Genomic DNA, 17,527 nt, shown 5'->3' on the forward strand with positions numbered 1-17,527 from the left:
GAAAATATCACTATAGAATATAAAGATGAATCGATGAAAAAAAAATATCAGCAAACGTTACTGCCATTGATCAAACACTCAATGAACCAAATAATACCAAAGACAAAAAGCATATTTAGCCTGTTGATGATACGCCAGTAAAAGTTATATATGAATCAGAAAGGAATAATGATCTTTCCGCAGATTATTAAGTGAGAGGACACAATAGCTACAATATCAAGAGAGAACACGGTGAACTATTTTATGGAACAGATTCAAAATGTCCAAAGTTGATCATTGATATTAATAATGTATCCTAATATATTTTTGTATTAATATTCTACATAGCATTATTTCACTAAAAATATGTTATGCATTACATTGTTGTGTGTTCATTATTTTTAGAGTATGCTAGCATATCAAACGTATAGAATGTCTATTAAAACATGGGAGATATAAGAAAACGAATTTGCATACATCTATTGTCAGACACATGGGATAACATTGACAAAATCTAGGTATCAGAATGAATAAATTCTTTATCAATATCCGTTGTTGGATATGTCATTATGAAAAAATTGTAAATAAGAAAAAAACTCTTTCTTGAATTCTCCTCCTGGATACACAATACAGAAATTTATTTCAGAAAATTATGAATTTTTTTTAACAAATTCTTTATTAACATTCATTATCGATGGAAATCGCTTGCTGGACAGACAATAAAGCAATTTCACAAAATCTAAGTACAAGAGTGATTAAATTCTATATCAACATCCATTTCTCGGATACATAGGAAAAAATTTACAAAATCTAAGTGTTAGAGTGAATAATTTTTTTTATCAACATCTTTTGTCAGATATATCGGATAAAATCAACAGAATCTAAATGTCAGAGTGAATAAATTTTTTTATCAACATCCTTTGTCAGATACATCAAATAAAATTGACAAAATCTAAATTTCAGAATGAATAAATGCTTTAACAATATCCTTTGTCGGATATGTCGGATAAAATTGACAAAACCTAAGTATCAGAGTGACTAAATTCTATATCAACATCCATTTCTCGAATACATAGGATAAAATTGACAAATTCTAAGTGTTAGAGTCAATAATTTTTTTTATCAACATCCTTTGCCAGATACATCGGATAAATTGACAAAATCTAAGTATCAGAGAGAATAAATACATTATCAACATCCTTTGTCGGATATGTCGGATAAAATTGACAAAATCTAAGAATCAGAGTGAATAATTTTTTTTATCAACATCCTTTGCCAGATACATCGAATAAAATTGATAAAATATATTTGTCAGAGTGAACAAGTATTTTTCATCAACATCCTTTGTCAGATACATCGAATAAAATTGAAAAAATCTAAATATCGGAATGAATAAATGCTCAGAATGAATGAAATAATCGACAGAATCTAAGTGTCAGAGGGACTAAATTTATTCATCAATAACCAGTGTAAGATACATCGGGTATTACTGTCGAAGTACATATATGAGAATGTACGACCTCATTCACGATATCCTTCACCGGACACGCCGGAGACGCTTGATCAGATCCAAGCTAATGAAAGGCGATACCCTATATCAGCACCCTCGTCACGGTTACATGGGATAAGTACGACAAATTCCGCGCGTTAAAGTGAATAAATTTTAATTTATCTGCATCCTTTGGCAGATACATCAGACAAAATTGACAAAATCTAAGTACTAGAGTGAACAAATTATGTATAAGTATCATGTGTTGTAAATGTCGGATAAAATTTACAAAATCAAAGTATCAGAGTGAATAATTTTTTTATCAACATCCTTTGCCAAATACATCGAATAAAATTGATAAAATATAAGCGTCAGAGTGAACAAGTTTTTTTTTATCAACATCCTTTATCAGATACATTGAATAAAATTGACAAAATCTAAATATCAGAATGAATAAATGCTTTAACAACATCCTTTATCGGGTATGTAGGATAAAAATTTACAAAATCTAAGCATCAGAGTGATTAAATTCTATATCAACATCCTTTTCTCGGATACATTACAATTAACAAAATCTAAGTGTTAGAGTGAATAATCTAAGTATCAGAGTGATTAAATTCCATATCAACATCCCTTTCTCAGATACATTGGATAAAATTGACAAAATCTAAGTATCAGAGTGAATAAATGCTTTATGAAAAGTGAATAAATTGACAAAATAGAAACGACAAATTGCGAGTAAATAAATGTTTTATCAACGTCCTTTAAATGCATTATCAACATCATTTGTCGGCTATATCGGATAAAATTGACAAAATCTAGCCATGAATTTGATTAAATTCTATATCAACATCCTCGTTTCAATTAAATGGGATAAACTTGAAAAAATATAAGCATCAGTGCTATTAAATTCTATATGAACATCCCTTCTCAGATACATGGGATAAAATTGACAAAATCTAAGTATCAGAGTGAATAAATTTTTTATCAATATCCCTTACATGTATTATCAACATCACATGCCAGATAAATCGGATAAAATTGAGTGGCGCGCCACTCTAAGTGAACCTAGATCAACCCAACTTTTTTGATATCTCTCTCACTATGACTGTGTGTCTAAGCGGGTGTGATGCCGTCTATAATTGATCTAACCGAAATTCAACGAAATAATGCATAGTCATGTCTCAATGCCTGTCATTGTTGGTTTCTATGGCTGAATCAATATATTTGCTGCCACTCTAAGTGAACCTATATTAACTCAACTTTTTGAATAGCTCTCTCACTATGACTGTGTGTCTGAGCGGGTGTGCTGCCATCTATAACCGGTCAAACCTAAATTCAACGTAATGACGCATGAAGTCAAAATGAATAGAACGCATGAAGTCAAAATGAATAGAGTTTGGATTTAATGACTGTTATCTGATGTACCCGATAAAAACTTTGAAAACGAATTTATTGTTTCTGGTACTTAGGTACGGTAGGGTCCAAGAATACTACCATGAGGAATACCAGGTTTTACTAAACATTTAAAAGAAGTAAACCTATCGAGAACTAGATTGAGAATACGGTTGTTTAGAAAACTCCAAGTACGGTCAATAGACGACCACAAATTTCATGCACTTAGTGATTTTTCAAAAATCATTATGCCAAACTCTATCGACAACTTTGGAAACAGCACAGCTCTCAAGCTGGTTTACAATACGATGATTCAAAACTATCATCCATAACTTATTCTAAACTTTCAGTAAAAAATCGTTTTTTTATTTAATTAAAAAATGAATGTTTTGAATTTATAGTTATATACTTGATTATTTCACTATGACACACAGTCTGCTGTGTGTCTGCACTATGATACAAAGTATCCTTCAGTCCGCTAACGACCGGTAAACCACTAGCCCTCAAAAAAAAAGAAAAAAAGGAGACAGATCAGTGCTAGATTTTGTCAATTTTATCCGATGTATCTGACATGTGATGTTGATATTGCATTTAAGGGATATTGACAAAGCATTTATTCACTCTGATACTTAGATTCTGTCAATTTTACCCCATGTATCTGAGAAAGGGATGTTCACATAGAATTTAATAGCTCTTATACTTAGATTTTGTCAAGTCTATTCCATGTATTTGAGAAAGGTATGTTGACATAGAATTTAATAAGACTGATACTTATATTGTCACTTTTATCCGATATATCCGACAAAATGATGTTGATAATGCATTTAAAGGATGTTGATAAGGCATTTATTCACTCTGATACTTATATTTTGTAAATTTTATCCCCTGTATCCGAGAAAGGGATATTGATAAAGCATTTATTCAATCTGATACTTAGATTTTGTCGATTTTATCTGATATACCCGAAAAAGGATGTTGATAATGAATTTATTCACTCTGGTACTTAGATTTTCTCAACTTTATCTGACATATTCGACAAATGATGTTGATAAAGCATTTATTCAATCTGATGCTTAGATTTTGTCAATTTTATCCGATGCATCTGACAGAGAATGTTGATAAAAAAAAAATTTCACTCTGATACTTTGATTTTGTCAATTTTATCCAACATATATGACAATGGATGTTGTTAAAGCATTTATTGATTCTGATGTTTAGATTTTGTCAATTTTATTCAACATATCCAACAAAGGATGCTGAAAAAGCGTTTATTTACTCTGATATTTAGATTTTTTAAATTATAATTGTTGTAACTGATAAAAGATATTGATAAAAAATAAATTCTTCACTCTGATACTTAGATTTTGTCAATTTTATCCCATGTACCCGAGAAAGGGATGTTGATATAGAATTCAATCAATCTGATACTTAGATTTTGTCAATTTTATCTGATATAGCCGACAAATGATGTTGATAATGCATTTAAAGGATGTTGATAAAGCATTTATACACGCTGATACTTAGATTTTGTCAATTTTATCCCATGTACCCGAGAAAATGATGTTGATTTGGAATTCAATCACGCTGATACTTAGATTTTATAAATTTTATCCGACATATCCGACAAAGGATGTTGATAATGAATTTATTCACTCTGACAATTAGATTTTGTCAATTTTATCCAATGTAACTGGAAAAAGATGTTGATGAAAACAAATTATTCACTCTAACACTTAGATTTTGCTAATTTTAATGTATCCGAGAAAAGGATGTTGATATAGAATTTAATCAATTTGATGCTTAGATTTTTTAAATTTTATCCGACATATCCGATAAATGATGTTGTTAAAGCATTTATTCATTCTGATATTTAGATTTTGTCAATTTTATTCAATGTATTTAACAAAGGATGTTGATAAAAAAAAACTTGTTCACTCTGACACATATATTTTATCAATTTTATTCGATTTATCTGGCAAAGCATGTTGATAAAAAAAATCATTCACTCTGATACTTAGATTTTGTCAATTTTATCTGACATATCCGACAAAGGATGTTGATAATGAATTTATTCACTCTGATACTAAGATTTTGTCTATTTTATCTGATGTATCTGGCAAAGGATGTTGATAAAAAAAATGTATTCACTCTAACACTTAGAATTTGTCAATTTTATCCTATGTATCCGAGAAAAGGATGTTGATATAGAATTTAGTCACTCTGATATTTAGATTTTGTCAATTTTATCCGACATATCCGATAAAGGATGTTGTTAAAGCATTTATTCATTCTGAAGTTTAGATTTTGTCAATTTTATTTGATGTATCTGACAAAGGATGTTGATAAAAAAATTGATTCACTCTGACACTTAGATTCTGGCGATTATTTCATTCATTCTGAGCATTTATTCATTCTGATATTTAGATTTTGTCAATTTTATTCGATGTATCTGACAAAGGATGTTGATAAAAAAAACTTGTTCACTCTGACACTTATATAATTTCTTAAACCACATTGGCCTGAAATCACATAAATAAAGAAAAACTAGCAAAAATGGTGTTTTTATTGGACAAATGAAGATAATTAAAAAACGATGCGATTATTTCTATTGTAAAAACGCCTCTCTTCTTCAGCGCGAAACGAAACGATGTATCAATAAAAGCCAAAAATTAAAAGAATTAAAACCAACTACCTAACAACCATAAAAGCGAGTTATTCGCCAATATCCGCGATTTGCACAAAATCCAAAAAATATGATCTGCCATCGACGGATACTAGCAAACAACTGAACAAAAGAAAGGAATCAATTCATTCACTCGAAAAACAAAACGAACCAGCAATTAAATAAGTTGGAAAACTATGTCATTTGATTTTGGATTTTAATTAAGGCATTTCTTGCAGACACCCTTTGAGACCTAAGGGGTTGTTCACGTGTTTGATTAGATGACTGAGAAAGTGGTTCAAGGTTTATTTCAGGGATCACTGAAATAAATAATACACTTAAAAAGCGGAAAAAACCGGAAAATTTTGACTCTGCCCTTGCAGAGCACATTTTCGAAAAACCAGACCATACTATTTTGTTTAATCAAGCTAGTCTTATTTCGAATGATAAGGGTATTGTCCAGCACTACAGAGAAGCTGTTGAAATTTATAAATACCAACATTTAGGTCTAGCTTTAAACAGAGATTCCGGTGATTTAATAATAAATGAGTCATATTTCGGTTTTCTCAAAAGAGAAGCCGATAATTTAGTGATCCCTGAAATAAACCTTGAACCACTTTCTCAGTCATCTAATCAAACACGTGAACAACCCCTTAGGTCTCAAAGGGTGTCTGCAAGAAATGCCTTAATTAAAATACGAAATCAAATGACATAGTTTTCCAACTTATTTAATTGCTGGTTCGTTTTGTTTTTCGAGTGAATGAATTGATTCCTTTCTTTTGTTCAGTTGTTCGCTAGTATCCGTCGATGGCAGATCATATTTTTTGGATTTTGTGCAAATCGCGGATATTGGCGAATAACTCGCTTTTATGGTTGTTAGGTATTTGGTTTTAATTCTTTTAATTTTTGGCTTTTATTGATACATCGTTTCGTTTCGCGCTGAAGAAGAGAGGCATTTGTCCTCTCGAAATATTCACTTCGTTTTTTCAGTATCTTCATTTGGCCTATAAAAACCCCATTTTTGCTCGTTTTTCTTTCTTTATCTGAGACTTTTATTTTATCAATTTTATTTGATGTATCTGGCAAAGGATGTTGATAAAAAAAATCATTCACTCTGATGCTTAGATTTTGTCAATTTTATCCAACATATCCGACAAAGGATGTTGATAATGAATTTATTCACTCTGATACTTAGATTTTGTCAATTTTATCCGATGTATCTGGCAAAGGATGTTGATAAAAAAAATTATTCACTCTAACACTTAGAATTTGTCAATTTTATACTATGTATCCAAGAAAAGGATGTTGATATAGAATTTAGTCACTCTGATACTTAGATTTCGTCAATTTTATTCGACATATCCGATAAAGGATGTTGTCAAAGCATTTATTCATTCTGAAATTTAGATTTTGTCAATTTTATTTGATGTATCTGACAAAGGATGTTGATAAAAAAATTGATTCACTCTGACACTTAGATTCTGGCGATTATTTCATTCATTCTGAGCATTTATTCATTCTGATATTTAGATTTTGTCAATTTTATTCGATGTATCTGACAAAAGATGTTGATTAAAAAAAACTTATTCACTCTGACACGTATATTTTATCAATTTTATTCGATGTATCTGGCAAAGGATGTTGATAAAAAAATTACTCACTCTTATACTTAGATTTTGTCAATTTTATCCGACATATCCGACAAAGGATGTTGATAAAGAATTTATTCACTCTGATACTTAGATTTTGTCAATTTTATCCGATGTATCTGGCAAAGCATGTTGATAAAAAAAAATTTATTCACTCTAACAATTAGAATTTGTCAATTTTATCCTATGTATCCGAGAAATGGATGTTGATATAGAATTTAGTCACTCTGATACTTAGATTTTGTCAATTTTATCCGACATAACCGATAAAGGATGTTGTTAAAGCATTTATTCATTCTGAAATTTAGATTTTGTCAATTTTACTTGATGTATCTGACAAAGGAATTGATAAAAAAAAAATATTCACTCTGACATTTAGATTCTGTCGATTTTATCCGATGTATCTGAAAAAAGATGTTGATACAAAAATTATTCACTCTAACACTTAGATTTTGTCAATTTTTTCCTATGTATCCGAGAAATGGATGTTGATATAGAATTTAATCACTGTTATACTTAGATTTTGTGAAATTGATTTATTGTCTGTCCAGCAAGCGACTTCAATCGATAATGAATGTTAATAAGGAATTTGTTCAATTTTTTTTCATAATTTTCTGAATTAAATTTCTGTATTGTGTATCCAAGAGGTGAATTCAAGAAAGAGTTTGTTACTTACTTACTTACTTACTTACAATTTTTTCATAATGACATATCCAACAACGGATGTTGATAAAGAATTTATTCATTCTGATATCTAGATTTTGTCAATGTTATCTCATGTGTCTGACAATAGATGTATGCAAATTCCTTTTCTTACATCTCCGATGTTTTAATAGATATTCTAAACGTTCGATATGCTAGCATACTCTAAAAAAAATGAACACGTAACAATGTAATGCATGACATATTTTTAATGAAATAATGCTATGTAGAATATTAATACAAAAATATATTAGGATACATTATTAATATCAATTATCGACTTTGGACATTTTGAATCTGTTCCATAAAATAGTTCACCATGTTCTCTCTTGATATTGTAGCTATTGTCTTCTCTTAGTTCGTAATCAGTAGAATAATCATTATTCCGTTTTGAGTCATACACAACTTTTACTGGCGTGTCATCGACAGGCTCAATATGCTTTTCGTCTTTGGTATTATTTGGTTCATTGACTGTTTGATCAATGGCAGTAAGGCTTGCCGGTACTTTGTTTTTCATCGATTCATCTTTATATTCCATAGTGATATTTTCTGCCATTGCCATTTTTATTTTTCTGGCAATTTCACTGTCTATTATCACATTATTCTTACACAGGTAACAGTTTCGGCACGTAGACAAGATATGGTTTATAATATTAGTAGAAGAGCAGGCCTTTCTTTTTTTGATCTTCCGTGAAATGCTAATACCCGAAAGCTGACGATAGGATGTATCAGTAGGTAATGTCTTACCTGCAACAGTAGCAAGGAGTTGTCCTCTATCATCAACGATTATTTTTATGTTGGCATTCTCTTTGAGTGCAATCATCTCTGGAGATCTCAATCTCGCATATCCACCAACATAAAATTTGAATTTTTTCGGTACTCCTAAGAAATTTAATTCCTTACTGTCATGGCAATGCATGCATACATTTCCAATAGTGCTACCATTTGCACTTGTTTCATAGTTTAAATACTTCTCCTTGTCGGAATTCAATGCTACAATAACATTTTCGTGTGAACACACTTTCTTAAAATGCTCCATCTCCACTTTTTTAAAGATATGACTTATGTGTTTATCGTTCCACTGCGTAAAAATACCGATTTAATGCATGCAATAGACTAGGTAGTGTCAATAACCGGCCATAGAGTACCAGTGGGAAAGCCGAATCGTGTCTCTGAACAAGCATAGAGTACAATTGTTAGAGCCGTAAGTATATTTTTTCATTTTAAGATACGTACAAAAAATACAAATAAAAAAATAAAGTTGAATAATTTCGAAGTTAAAAAAAAATTTTTTGTTTTTTATGAAAAAATATTGAATTAGGATCATTAGTCCTAATCAATAGGAGTATGGGTATGCACAAGAATATATTCTAAAATTTAAACCAAAAGGGTCATTCTATTTTTCTAATATGACTTGGAGATGTAAAAAAAAGTTGAATAATTTCGAAGTCCAAAAAAATTTAGTTAAAAAAAATAGTTTTTTTATGAAAAAAAAAATTTTGAATAAGAACCATCAGTCCTCATCAATAGAAGTATGGGTATGCACAAGAATATATTTTAAAATTTAAATCAAAAGTTTCATTCTATTTTTCTGATATGATTTAGAGATGTAAAAAAAAGTTGAATAATTTCGAAGTCCAAAAATAATTTAGTTAAAAAAAAAATCGTTAGCTTTCATGAAAAAAATATTGAATTAGAACCATCAGTCCTCATCAATAGGAGTATGGGTATGCACAAGAATATATTTTAAAATTTAAATCAAAAGGGTCATTCTATTTTTCTGATATGATTTGGAAATGTAAAAAAAAACTTCAAAAAATATATCATGTTAAAAAAAATTATAAAAAACTTAAAAAAACTAAAAAATGGGGGGGGGGCAAAAAGTTGGAGGGGAGGGGGCCTCCTTCGAGTTTGGGGATAGGGGACCTTTTGGGGTTGAGGTTTCTGGTGGTTAGAGTCGTTGGTGCTTATGATCCTTGACGGTTCGTACTCACATACACCTTACTACTTGAATTGCAAGGATTTCTAAGGTTTGTTCTGAATTTCATTATTAGAATTCTTTTCTTGCCATCTACATCTCTCTTAGTATCAACTTTTTAGTATACTATAACTTTAGACCCTATTTTAAATTGACAACTCTGTTCAAACACCACTTGTGTATTATACAGACCACATCGGAGAGGTAAAGCTAGGTCAACCCACAATGTCATTCTATCATCGTTAGCCATTTTCATAGATTAATGTTCTTAAAGTTTATGTTAGTCTACGAATAATGTATATTTACTTACCATTATAATTCTTTTATTGTCCATTAGAACGAGCGAATTGATTCTTATAGGTCTATTACAACTTGGATTAACCAACTGATCCAGAATGACCGATTTGCTCGATATATATAGCAAAAAAACATGATTATAACTAGCTGTAAACTGGTATTTCTAGAATGAGACCATTATTTGATTACGCAATTTGACAGTTTCTAGTTTTTGGTTAAAAAAAACAAAAAACAAAAAAAAACACGTTATGATGAAAGTGTCTCAAAAACCCGTCTGGTTGCGTTATAGAATTTCAATTATACTTTCAAAACGTGTTTGATCACTTTATAGGTATATAATATAAAAGGATTGGTCGCTTTTTGCAATGTACTCGTCAAACTACACTGTATATTCATGCCTCAGGCGTAGGATTTCTTGTAGGGTTGAAACCTTTATATAAGACACTACTAAAACTTTAGCTTAATGAGCGGCGTATTGAGGAAGAGGCACCTCCCTCATATACGGAATAATTTCTGTTCCTTTTAAGTTTCAATATTGCTCCTTATTTTCAATTAAAAATAAATTATTTTTAAATTTATTATCAAAACAATGGAGCTACTCTTATTTGTAAAACTGGACTAGTCTTTTGATATTATTATATTTTAATTTGATTGACATTGTATCAAATTCTAAGTCAAAACCAAGCATATATCATATTGAAAGACTTTTTTATTCCGGATTTTAATTTAAATAACGTGGGAGTCAAAATTTAAGTCAGAACCAAGCAAATTTAAAATTCACAGAATTCCTTATTCCAAATATGCAAGTACAATCGTTTAAGTAAAGAAATTTTTCAAAAAAAACTATTAAACCCAAGTGTCAAAAATAACTACACTTTTCCTTATTATTTTTTTTTATTTACCTTAATTTCCCTTTGGCTACTCAATCTTACATTTGAGGAAAATTTTCCAGGGGAACTGTCAGGTGGCGAATTTTCAAAGAAGGGGGGATTTTTAGCCAGGGGAATTTTCCAGGGTGGAATTCGCTGAACCCCATCAGCAACACCCAGAAAGCACCGTTAGAAAAATGATGTTTTTACGTGGCAACATTTTAGGCAAGCCAGATTGTTTTCGGTAAAACTATAGTCGGCGCTTCATCACCACCTGGGTCAGACCTTTACAAATCTAAAGTTATAGTAGTAAAATACAAAGTTATAGTTTTTATTGTTTAAAAAAAATAGAGTTGTGAGAAAGTCAAACTTTAGCGTAAAGAGCGAGGCGTTGAGGAGGGGACAGCCCATTTCATATACGGAATAATTTCTGTTCGTTTTAAGTTTTAATGTCGCTCCTTACTTTCAGTTAAAAAAAACTTGTTTTTTTATTTAATTTTTGAACGTTTTTGTATAAATGCAGGTTTTGATCTTGGCTCACAGTACATGAATAATTAAAACAAAATTTTCATATTGATTTACTTTTATTTGGTTAAATGGCTTTCTCGAAACTTGTTTCATTTTATTTACGAACGTTTTTATTAGTAATAAATATACGTAACTGAAGAATTCACTTACGCAACGAACTTCTTTATTCATATATTTTTAATACGTATATTAGGGGGTTCGCCCCCTAGTCAATACCTTGCTTTTTAAGCGAAAGTTCGAATTTTGTTCCAATTCTTTAAAAATGACCGCTTAATCACAAAGGCCGGTAATTAGAATAAATAGCTCTTATGAAAGTATTAAACAAACTCTGGCTTAAAGAGTGAGGTATTGAATATGGTGTGAACCCAATCATATATTTAATATTTTCTGTTCGTTTAAAGTTTTGATGTTGCTGCTGTTGCAGTTGAAAAACTTGTTTTTTTATATTTAATTTCTGATCTTTTTTTAAATAATGCTGGGCAGTCCGGCGTCCCCTTCATAGCAATGTCCCTTCCCCCATGAAAACTTCCTTCATGGAAAAATCCTCCCACATAACCCCCGCCCCCTTCCCCCACTACGAGGAAATATCTCCCCTGAAAACGTCTGTACTGTATACTCTCCAATAACCAATACTATATGTTAACATTGGGTAAAGTTCATAACTTTCAGCCCTCCTCCCGGGAACTTCGGGGGATTAAGTCATCCTAAAAGACATACTTATAATATTTTCGAACATACTAAACAGAATGGCTATCTCCAAATTTTGATCAGGTGACTTTGGGAAAAAAATAAGCGTTGGAGGGGGCCTAGTTGCCCTCCATTTTTTGGTCACTTAAAAAGGGCACTAGAACTTTTAATTTCTATTCCAATGAGCCCTCCCACGATATTATAGGACCACTGGGTCGATACGATCACCCCTGGGGAAAAACAAAAACAAATAAACACGCACCTGTGATCTTTCTTCTGGCAAAAAATGCAAAATTCCACATCTTTGTAGATAGGAGCTATAAACCTCTACAGTAGGGTTCTCTGATACGCGAAATATGATGGTGTGATTTTCAATGAGGTTCTATGACTTTTAGGGGGTGTTTTCCTCTTTTTTCAAAAATCAGCCAAATTTTCTCAGGCGCGTAACTTTTGATGGGTAAGACTAAACTTGATGAAATTTATATATTTGAAATCAGCATTAAAATCCGATTCTTTTTATGCATCTATTTGTATCAAAATACCGTTTTCTAGAGTTTCGGTTACCATTGAGCTGGGTCCCAATAACCAATACTTTATGTTAACATTGGGTAAAGTTCATAACTTTCAGCCCTCCTCCTGGGGACTTCGAGGGATTAAGTCATCCTAAAAGACATATTTATAATAATTTCGACCAGGCTGAACAAAATGGCTATCTCAAAATTTTGATCGGGTGACTTTGGGAAAAAAATGAGCATGGGAGGGGGCCTAGCTGCCCTCCATTTTTTCGGTCATTTATAAAGAGCACTAAAACTTTTAATTTCCGTTCCAATGAACCCTTCCACGATATTCTAGGATCACTGTGTCGATAAGATCACCCCTGGAAAAACAAAAACAAAAAAAAACAAATAAACACGCATCCGTGATCTTTCTTCTGGCAAAAAATTGAAAATTCCACATTTTTGTAGATAGGTGCTTGAAACCTCTACAATAGGGTTCTCTTATACGCTGAATATGATGGTGTGAGTTTCACTGAGGTTCTATAGCTTTTATGGGGTATTTCCCCCTTTTTTCGAAAATCAGCCAAATTTTCTCAGGCGCGTAACTTTTGATGGGTAAAACTAAACTTGATGAAACTTATATATTTGAAATCAGAATTAAAATCTAATTCTTTTGATGTATCTATTGGTATCAAAATTCCGTTTTTTAGAGTTTTGGTTACCATTGAGCCGGGTCGCTCCTTACTTACAGTTCGTTACCACGAACTGTTTGATACTGAAGAAATTATCGTCGGACAATAGGCCTTATATTTAAACCTTTAAATTCAAAATTCCAACATTTTCAGTTTAACTTTTATATAATGATTATGTACCTTGCTCTCTGACCCAGATCGGCCAATTCCTTCCGGCCAAGTTTAGAGTGAACTGCTCTCCTCCACCGTAAATAACTTCTTCGGGTGAAGATTTTTCAAAATTAAACCAAATCCGGTTCCAGTTTCCATCGTCAGAAACTTTGGCAGTTAATTCGATTGCTTTGTTTAACCCCTCCTCATAAGTTACAGTAACCTATAAAATATACAAAATATATTATGTAGAAATCTTTTATTCTACAAGACATTCAGTTGCACTAATTTGATGTTCATCCACCGTGGAGTGTGAAGGCGTTTAAATTATTTGCCTATGAACTCTGACTTCAGGAGTATAATGTTCATCAAAAGGATAATCCTTCAGATTAGGATTAAATCCGTCCTCTATGTATAATTTGATTGTAGATAGTTCCACTTTGAGGAGGTAATAAAATAATTGGAAAATTTTGGTCTTGTTGGATGAAATTTACTAGGTTAAAAGGTCAAATGAAAAATAAATACGAAAATTTTGTCTTTCCCTTCTGCTGCTAAGATCGTTACGACAAAAGTGCAGGACAGCATTTGTGTTCTTTTTCCCCTTTGTTAAGGCAGTTTCTCACCAAGGTTTTCTCAGGTATAGCCAAGGTTTATTTTAGGGCTTAAACTTAGTATTTCTACATTTTTGCGCTACTTGGGTCATTCAAACTGAGCTTTAATCTTAAATGAGTATAAACTAACATCAGAAATCTAAATTTCTTGGTAAAAAAAAAACAAAAAACAAGGTAACAGATTAGGTCTTTACTGATTGCCTTTCCTTTTTTCAGCTTTGTCAGAAGGAGGAAGGGGTGTTGCAGCTTCTTCTCGGTACGCTGTCTTTGCTGCATTGGATAGACTATTCTTGTCTTGACTGATGCTTGTAAAAGCGAACTTGGAATATTAAACATTTAGAGGAGACATAAACCCCTAGATTGATGTACATTTTTGATGTTTTCAGTAGGAATAACAGGTTTGAAATCCAAAAGCCTTAGGACCGTAGGAGACTGGCATTAGCGTATTTATAGATCTTGGTAGGCTTGCTGAAAATCCAATTCTTTTGTTCATATAGATAACGATGTACATGTGCTTTCTGCTAACTTTTTTCAGCTGCTCCTCCAAGTCCATTAGTGAATGTACCTCGGAATGCTTGAAACTTCATTTAATACAGCTTTAGATTATACCTACTTCCTGAGTGCGCGAGTGACCTGGATCTAGTCTTTTATTATTACTTTGTCTATGGCTGTCATCCCCAGCGTGGGGTGCAGGCCCCACCGGTGATGCCCAGCAATATTTTGGTGAGTCATGGGTAGGACGTGCACCCTTTGGCTGACTATACTTAGAGCCTCAATTTTAAAAAACATTTTTTCATGTGAATGACGTTACAGTCGTGGATTTAAAGAGCAAATACCATGATAGCATTGCACGAACGTCATGGATTACATAAGAGGTATTTTTATGCAGATGATATTTTTTATTAGCACAAAATGTGCCTATAGGACAACCCCTACAAAATTACCAATATAAAGGCTTTTCCAGCTTTCATCAGGCGAATACGTGTCAAATTTTTTAAAATAAATTATAATTTCACAAGGGGGTATCAGAATTTTAACAAAAGTCGTATTTAGTATGACTTCGAACAAAAGACAGACCAAAAACTGATGCAACGTGTACGGAGTATGGAAATCTCATTGAGTGGCTTTGACTTTGTTGAACAAAAACGCTATACATTAGCTTTATACAAAGGAGACAGTTAGGAAACTCATTATGTCTCCTTTAACAATAGAAAAAGGGAAAAAGAAATTACAGTTCAATAACTGTCACGGAGCATAGAGACGAAAAAACCAGCACCAACAAAAAGCTATTGAAAACTAGCACCAATGACAAAAGGAAAATCATAAAATCGCACATAATGATAACTTTCGTAATTTGCAATCTCGCTAAGTCAAGTTGTGTGCTAGTTGTTGTAAATCAACGTTTATACCGCTCAGACTCGTAACAGTTTGGTGCAAGAGGGTCTTCCGTCATAAAATAACAAGGGTGAAGACTTCAAGTGAGACACCAGATTGACAGCGATTTTGGGAGCCCCTCTTTTGCGTTTTCTGTCACCTCTGTGTTAAAAGTGGCATAATCCTTCTGAGATCGGTTGGATTATTTGCATTTTTCGAGTTCTGTTTTGTGTTGTTTGTCCGTTCGTTGCTTTCTTAGCTCATATTTACTCTGCCTCGGTAGCAAGTGTTGTGTTATACTTGTCAGACTTGGTCTTTGACTCGGTCGTAGATGATGAAGATAGATGCTGTCCAGACAAAATACCTCCTCAAAATTGAACCTGTTAGATGGCTCGACAGGGTCCAGAACATGGTCCTTTAAATTGCCAACCCTGTCCCACTCCCTGCGTCGGTGCAGTTATGTTTCCCAAAGTTGAACCCCTCATTTTCTATTAGACTAAGTCCTGGCTATGTTCAAGCCCTAAAAATAAATTAAAAAGAATAATTACTTCAGTACTAATGTGTTATGGATACACTGCCAGACGTTGACAAGTTTTACCCGTTAACATTGATCCAGTTTATCCTATATAAATAAAACATTTTGTAGACTATTCCTTGACAGCCATCTTTGTATGAAAAAAATATGTAAGTTTCATCACTTTTAAAAGGAAGGTCATCCAATTTCTCGAGGGCGGAAAGGAAGTGAGCTTAGAGGCTTAGAAAGGAGATATTATAGCTCAAAGCTCCTTTCGCGGGAAGTCATTCAGACCGATTTCAATTCGAAAATTGAATAAGACTGTAGATCACTTCTCTCAAAGCCAGCTAACCAAAATTTTATAAAAACCAAAAAACAGGCAAAACAATGGCGAATTAATTTAAGATAGAGATATTTTTAGCCATAAGTGACTTTTCTGGGCCTATATCCAAGAGCAATTCTAAGCAAAGTACATATGAAAATAAAGTAATAAAGTAATATTTAGAATAAAATGCTGTCATTTAAACTAAAATTAAATACTAACGTTATTATGTTATATATTTAAATACATGTGGAAATATAATATATAAATTTATTATACATATAATAAATAAATTTATTTTATTTATGGAAAATTAAACTCATTATTTGTTACAATGATCAAAGTTTATTGTAAGTTTACTGTGGACGGCCCTCGCATATAGGCTACAGCTAAAATGTTCAGTTAAGGTTAAAAATGTTCACTATGTTTGATTAGCTCCCCATTGTTTTACCTTCTGCTGTTTGTACCATGGAAGGGCAATGTAGTCTTTGTCATTATTTATTAAGGTTTTGTTTAGATAAATAAATAAATAGGAAACACTTACCTCTGGATTATTTTCGCAGCTAGGTGCAGTTCCTGTCAATACCAAGATACCAGTTTCATTTCTATTTACTACGTATTCCTCTATTTTACACTGCATAAGAATAGTGTCATTCAACAAAAAATTTCCCCCACTTTGGAAGTGGGTGAAATCCCCTCGTCCGACGAAAATAACAGGAGTCATACTTAGTCCCTCGCATTGCTTCCAATAGAATAATGAAATAAGTAGAAAAACTAAAAACATCATCTTGAGGATTAAACTGAACTACTGAACTACTGATAGAATTTTGTCCAATTTTTACAGGTAAAGAACTGATAAGAATAAAAATGGAATTTTCTTCTTTTCCCCAAGTTATCTCTAGAGATTATTTGCACTGGTGCATCTCTAACGACACAATTTCTGTTTATTAAACAGATATCACGAATTGTAAAAAAATATAAAGAAATCTAATAAGTCACAAACTCAAAGCTTTTGGAGTTTGAATAATAATTCAATTTTGGAAAATACAAAAGCTTAGTTATTTCCATACATCGGGCCAATTGAGTGTCACAATATAAAGAAAGACAGGATATTTAGTTAACAAGCATGCAA

At 32.1% G+C, this 17,527-nt stretch overlaps 1 protein-coding gene and 1 long non-coding RNA gene across 2 annotated transcripts in view; one reads left to right on the forward strand and one right to left on the reverse strand.

Annotated features, from left to right (window-relative positions):
• Nucleotides 1-14,892, forward strand: part of LOC148942207 (uncharacterized) — a 61,519-nt gene extending 46,627 nt beyond the window's left edge. Inside the window, exon 3 of the long non-coding RNA XR_016143173.1 lies at nucleotides 14,402-14,892. This is a non-coding gene — a long non-coding RNA (uncharacterized LOC148942207). The remainder of the gene's footprint in view (nucleotides 1-14,401) is intronic.
• LOC148942206 (uncharacterized) overlaps nucleotides 1-17,210 on the reverse strand; it is a 69,956-nt gene extending 52,746 nt beyond the window's left edge. The window contains exons 1-2 of the mRNA XM_089103379.1: nucleotides 16,940-17,210; nucleotides 13,605-13,797 (exon numbers count right to left, since the gene is read on the reverse strand). Of these exons, the coding sequence (XP_088959505.1) occupies nucleotides 13,605-13,797; nucleotides 16,940-17,182 (436 nt within the window). The 5' untranslated portion in view covers nucleotides 17,183-17,210. The remainder of the gene's footprint in view (nucleotides 1-13,604; nucleotides 13,798-16,939) is intronic.
• Between the last annotated feature and the right edge of the window lie 317 nt (nucleotides 17,211-17,527).

This window comes from Artemia sp. Qi Xiang Cuo, chromosome 17 (genome assembly GCF_049724085.1).
Source record: "Artemia sp. Qi Xiang Cuo chromosome 17, ASM4972408v1, whole genome shotgun sequence".
NCBI classification, from domain to species: domain Eukaryota; kingdom Metazoa; phylum Arthropoda; class Branchiopoda; order Anostraca; family Artemiidae; genus Artemia; species Artemia sp. Qi Xiang Cuo.